Source organism: Poecile atricapillus, chromosome 23, assembly GCF_030490865.1.
Source record: "Poecile atricapillus isolate bPoeAtr1 chromosome 23, bPoeAtr1.hap1, whole genome shotgun sequence".
Classification (NCBI taxonomy): domain Eukaryota; kingdom Metazoa; phylum Chordata; class Aves; order Passeriformes; family Paridae; genus Poecile; species Poecile atricapillus.
Window position 1 is genome coordinate 1859752 of NC_081271.1, and position 6001 is coordinate 1865752.

The following is a 6001-nucleotide window of genomic DNA, read 5'->3' on the forward strand; positions in this document are numbered from 1 at the left end:
GGGAAGGATGGAGAGAGGGAAGGATGAAGAGAGGGAAGGATGGAGAGAGGGAAGGATGGAGAGAGGGAAGGATGGAGAGAGGGAAGGATGAAGAGAGGGAAGGATGGAGAGAGGGAAGGATGGAGAGAGGGAAGGAGTTCTTCCCAGCTCCAGCCTCGGGTGATCCCAAAGATCCTGGAGCTCCAGGCTCAGCTGGGCTGGGGCAGCTCCTGCTCTGTCCCCGGGGGCTGCAGGGACAGCCCTGGTCACTCTGCAGGGACAGCTCTGGTCACTGCAGGGTCAGCCCTGGTCACTCTGCAGGGTCAGCACTGGTTACTCTGAAAGGACAGCCCTGGTCACTCTGCAGGGACAGCCCTGGTCACTCTGCAGGGTCAGCACTGGTCACTGCAGGGACAGCCCTGGTCACTCTGCAGGGTCAGCACTGGTCACTGCAGGGTCAGCACTGGTCAGTCTGCAGGGTCAGCACTGGTCACTGCAGGGTCAGCACTGGTCAGTCTGCAGGGTCAGCACTGGTCACTGCAGGGACAGCCCTGGTCACTCTGCAGGGACAGCACTGGTCACTCTGCAGGGTCAGCACTGGTCACTGCAGGGACAGCCCTGGTCACTCTGCAGGGTCAGCACTGGTCACTGCAGGGTCAGCACTGGTCAGTCTGCAGGGTCAGCACTGGTCACTCTGCAGGGTCAGCACTGGTCACTGCAGGGTCAGCACTGGTCACTCTGCAGGGACAGCTCTGGTCACTCTGAAAGGACAGCTCTGGTCACTCTGCAGGGACAGCACTGGTCACTGCAGGGACAGCTCTGGTCACTCTGTAGGGACAGCTCTGGTCACTGCAGGGACAGCTCTGGTCACTGCAGGGTCAGCACTGGTCACTGTGCAGGGACAGCTCTGGTCACTCTGCAGGGACAGCACTGGTCACTGCAGGGACAGCTCTGGTCACTCTGAAAGGACAGCCCTGGTCACTGTGCAGGGACATCAGCAGCGAGAGGGAGAGGTGGGAACAGGAATTCTATCCCAGTGGATGAAGGAATGGGATGACAGCTCCAGGAGCAGAGGATGGAGGAGCCAGAAAGCCCCAAAATCAATCCATGGGTTTTTTTCTGCCATCCAATGACACCGACGTTACTCGGCTGAGGGAAGCCCGAGGAGATCACAGGGATTTCTTCCCAATCCCTCTGCTCCCAGCTCCTCCTGGATCTGCCCAGACCAGCCCTGGAAGCTCCTGATACTTCCTAAAGCTCGGGACCACGGAAATTCCTCCTGCTGGGAATGGGGAGCACACAGAATTCCCAGAAAGTCCAGGGTTTCCACGGAGTTCAGAGTTCCCGGGGTTTCCATGGAGTCCAGGGTTTCCATGGAGCCTGTGCCATCATTGTCTCCAGGTGAAAAATTGGGAAAAAGGAGTTCAGGCACCAATTCAGAGTGGAGAGACACTTCTTTCCTAAATTCCTGCCATTTATGGCGGGAATTCAGAGGCAGTGGTGAAGAAAAGATGATTTTGCAGGGAGAGATGGAAAAAAGGAGGGATGGGGATGCTCTTCCAAGGGTTTTTACTTCCCTGCTTGCACTGATCTCCAACCTCTGCTATTCCCTTTTCCTGTCTTCTCCCTTCCTTCCTTCCCCTGTTAAGATGAACATCCCTCAACCCTTAAAATCCCTTCAGAAATCAAAGAGCACCCCCAAAAAAATCCCATTAAAGGCCCTTTGTGACAGCTGGACCCCAGTGGCCATCCCAGCCCTCGGTCTTCAAATAAAAACTCCAATTATGGATTCGTTTTCCCTGCTCTGGGCACCTGCCTCCCCTCAGAAATTAAAAAAAACCCCGCAATCCAAAGATGAAGGAGATTTTTGGCTCCCACTCTGACTCCCCCAGCAGAGCTGGATTGTGCCGGAGCTTTCATCCCGCTGGATTTGGGAATCCCAGCTGGGCCCAAGACACTGAAATTTCCATGACAAAGAGCAGAGAGGGTCCTGCAGATGGGGCAGCTCTGGACCATTAACTCCCAGCCCGCTGTGATGGGTCATTCCCAATTTTTCCACGTCCAGGAGGTGGAAAAAAAGCCCTCTGGGAATCAGCTCTGGAAAGTGCCTGGTTTGGTTTTCATTCAAATAAATAAAATTATTTCCCTCCGTGCCCGTATTATTCAACATCAAAGCATTTTTGTGTCATTCTGGTAAATGGAAAAACTCGGGAATTTTTGATTTTTAATGCTGGAGCTGTGCTGTGGTTTTCCCTGGATTTGGGTGTCCCTGTAGCTCACAGGAAAAAAGGGAACAAACAGCAAATAAGGAAGGAAATAGAAAAAAATGAGGTATTTTATAAGTCCCTCCATGGATTCCACTCCCTGCAGAATTCCTGGTTTATCCTCATCCATCACCGTGAAAAATGAAAGATCCCAACCCCACTGAGGAATCCCGTAAGGGTTTTAGGGATGAGCTCAGCTCTGATCTCATCTCCTGCTTCCCGGTGCTCCCTGCCCTGCACAAACCCAGGAATATCCCAGAAAATGCTTTTTCCAGGATGTCATGGAAGGGAATAAACTTCCAGAGGGAAGTGGGGCATCCCTCACCCCCGGAGCTGGGAGCAGAGCTTGGATCAGAGGGAAACGACGCCGGCTCAAAAATCACCACATTCCTCACCCCTGAGCTGGGGCAGCTCCATCCCCCCAGAATTCTTGGAAAAGCGGGAGAAAGGGAAGGAAATTTGACAGGAACAAGGATGGGAAGGTAAATTTAAAACCCCCAAACACCTCGAGGTAAAGCACAGCCCCTTCAGAGGAGCTGGAAGCTCTTTGCCGTGGCTCAGGGTGATCCAAAGCCTGGCTGGATCATTCCAGAATTCCACTGGAATCATCTCCAGCCCTGTCCTGACTTTCCAGGCTCCAAAGTGGCCGAAAATATTCAATAATAAACCGTGTCTGTTGAAAATAAATGATAAATATTCCTTTAAATTCCATGGGATCCATGGAACGCCCCGAGTTGGAAGTTGGAAAATCCAAAATGTAGATGACTCCCAAGAATCCTATCCTGAATTCCTAATCCAGGCTCCAAAGTGGCCGAAAATATTCAATAATGAGCTGTGTCTGTTGAAAATAAATGATAGATATCCCATTAAATAGTTATGGGATCCATGGAATGCCCTGAATTGGAAGGATCACCAAAATCCAGCAGCAGACGATCCCAAGAATCCCATCCTAAATTCCTGAATTCCTAATCCAGCCTCCAAAGTGGCTGAAAATATTAATTTACCAACTGTGTCTGCTGCAAACAAAAATATTAAATAGTTACGGGATCTATGGAATGCCCTGAGTTGGAAGGGAAGGATCATCAAAATCCAACAGAATCCCAAGAATCCCATCCTAAATTCCTGAATTCCTAATCCAGCCTCCAAAGCGGCCCAAAATATTAATTTACCAATCTGCTGCAAACAAAAATATCCCATTAAACAGCTACGGGATCCATGGAATGCCCTGAGTTGGAAGGGAAGGATCATCAAAATCCAACAGCGGACGATCCCGAGAATCCCAGCCTGAATTCCTGATCCTAATAAAGAGCGGAAAACAGGGAATTGCGTCAAAGTCTGTTCATTTCCCGCGCCGCTCTGTTCCTGCACATCCTGCCCAGGCAGCAGAGCCCGAGGCTGAAGAGGATCCCCAGGATCACCCCGCTCCCGACTCCCAGCACCGCCTCATAAATCCACTGCTTCTCCCACGGATTCCGCCAGCGCTCCGGCTCCGCGGCGCCGCTGCCGTTCCCCGGCGGCTCCTCCCCGTTGGCTGCCAGCTGCTGCTCCCAAGTCAGGGATTTCTGGAAGTCCAGATCCACCAGATCCCTGGGGATCACCCTGAGGCCGAAGTAGATCCTCTTGACGAGCTGGAAGGAGCTCAGCTCCTGCACGTCGCAGCGGTAGGTCCCGGAATGCGACTCCAGAGCCGGCGAGAAGCTCAGGGAAGGGCTGGGATTGCGGAAAGGATGGAACAGGAGGTCGGTGGTGGTGATGAGCCCGCGGGCGAACCTCCAGGTGTAGCCGAAATTTTGTCCCTCCAGGCTGGCGGCATCCGGGGAGAGGCAGGTGAGGCGGATGGGGTTTCCCTCGGGAACGCTGAGGTGCCGGAGGCCGCAGATCCAATGGCTGAGGCAGCGGGAACGCACCAGGGAGCAATTCCGGCGCTCCCCGGCCGGGCTGACCTCGCACAGCCGCTCCTCCTTCACGCCCAGCCCGCAGGTGACGCTGCAGGGCGTGGAGTTCACCACCACCATGGCCTTCAGCCCCAGCGGGATGGGCTCTGATCCCGTGGGAAGCTCCGAGCCCGATCCCGATCCCGCGGGAGGCTCCGACTCCGAGGGAAGCGCCGCTGGAATGCACAGGGCGCACAGCAGGATCACCGCCATGGGGCTCTGCTCCATCTCTCCGGGTGGTTTTGTGCCTGGGTTCAGCGCTCCAAATCCCCTGGAATCATTCCATAAATCTGCCGGATCCTTCGGGATGTCGCTGACATCCCACCAGATCTAATCCTTCCACCTGGGAAAATCCTCCCCAAATGGAGCTGGAGGCACAACTAAAAAAAGACACGGCAAGGAGTTACTGGATCCAGCAGGGCGGGAATTCCAGGAATTCCATTGGGAATGTTCTTCGAACAGAACAGGATGTTCTGATCCATTGGATCCAATCCAACTCTGCCCAAATTCCATCAGTTTTGGGTGCGTTGGGCAATTTAAGAGTGAAATTCTCCCCTCTCCCTAAGACTTCCCACATGATTTTCGATGGATTTTATTTCAGATGGATTTCCACTGGAAAAGGAGTGGCTCCAGTTTTGTTTTCCCACCAAACTCCAAACTTCCAGCAGGAATTCCTGCAGGAATCTCCCACATAACGCTGTGGAGTGTGAGGAAACCCCAAAATCCCAATTCCTCGTGGTCCAATCCCGACTGACACAAACACATCCCAGAGTCTGGAGCACTCCCAATCCCAACATTCCAACCTCTATTCGGGCTGATCCATGGGAATCCGGGGTGGGAGCTGCTGTGGCTCCGGTCACTCCGTGTCCACACCGGCCCCTGGAGCTGTTCCCATGGGAGCAGCTCTGACGTCACAGCCGGGGCACAACGGCCCCAAACATTCCAAGGAAGAACCCTCAGGGAAGGCTGAGCAAATCCTGGGAGCTGAGGGCTCCCAAGGATTTCTGGAAGCTCCAGGTGAGGCTCGGGATAAAATTCCCAGCCTTGGAAAGAGACACAGGAGTTGGGAGAGCTCCCAGAGCCCTCATTCCCAAGGGATCCGACCCCAAACTTCCAGTGATGGATCCACAGGAATCATTCCCACGCTGCCATCCCAGGAAAACGCTCGGAGAGGAGATTCCGGCGGGATCCGTGTGGTGCTCAAGCATCCCAAAATAATCACGCAGTGCCAAAGTGGTTTTCCCTGGAAAATCCAGGTTTTTTGATGGAGGAATCTCCCCCAGCTCTATGGAACCACCTTCTCCATAGTTTTTGACGGCAATTTTATGGAAAAGGCATCCCATAATCTCCTGCTGGGCATCCCTGGATTCCCACAGGGATTTGGGTTTGCCGAGTTCTTCTGCAGGTAACGAACATCCGGACGTTTCCCTTCCTGACATTCCTTAAACTGAAGAATTCCCGAAGCTCCAGGAGGATTTTCCAGCCCTGGAGTTGCCCTCCCCTCCCAGCTCCGTGTCCAGCTCCCCTTTCCCAGCCTGGCTCCCAGGGCATGCAGGGATCAGGGAATTCCTGACTGGTTTGGGTGGGAAAGAACCTCAAATTCCACCATTCCACAATCCCAGGATGCTCCAAACCCCGTCCAGCCTGGCCTGGGACACTTCCAGGGATGGGACAGCCACGGATTCTCCGGGAATTCCATTCTCTGAGCAGCCAGGGTTTGGTTTTACTCCGCATTTCCTCCTCTCCCTTCAATAAAACCAACAAAAAAATACTCTAAAAACCCCAAACACGGGGAATTCCCAAATTCCCCAACTTTTCCATGGA

The 6001-nt window shown here is 53.5% G+C and overlaps 1 protein-coding gene across 1 annotated transcript; it reads right to left on the bottom strand.

Annotated features, from left to right (window-relative positions):
* Positions 1-3571: 3571 nt before the first annotated feature.
* TMEM81 (transmembrane protein 81) lies at positions 3572-4406 on the bottom strand. The gene has a single exon (XM_058855571.1). The coding sequence runs from the start codon at positions 4403-4405 to the stop codon at positions 3572-3574; it is 834 nt and encodes a 277-aa protein (XP_058711554.1). The 5' UTR covers position 4406.
* Positions 4407-6001: the final 1595 nt, after the last annotated feature.

Coding starts and splice junctions, on each gene's coding strand:
- TMEM81 (XM_058855571.1), bottom strand. CDS start 4,405: ATGGAGCAGAGCCCCATGGCGGTGATCCTGCTGTGCGCCCTGTGCATT.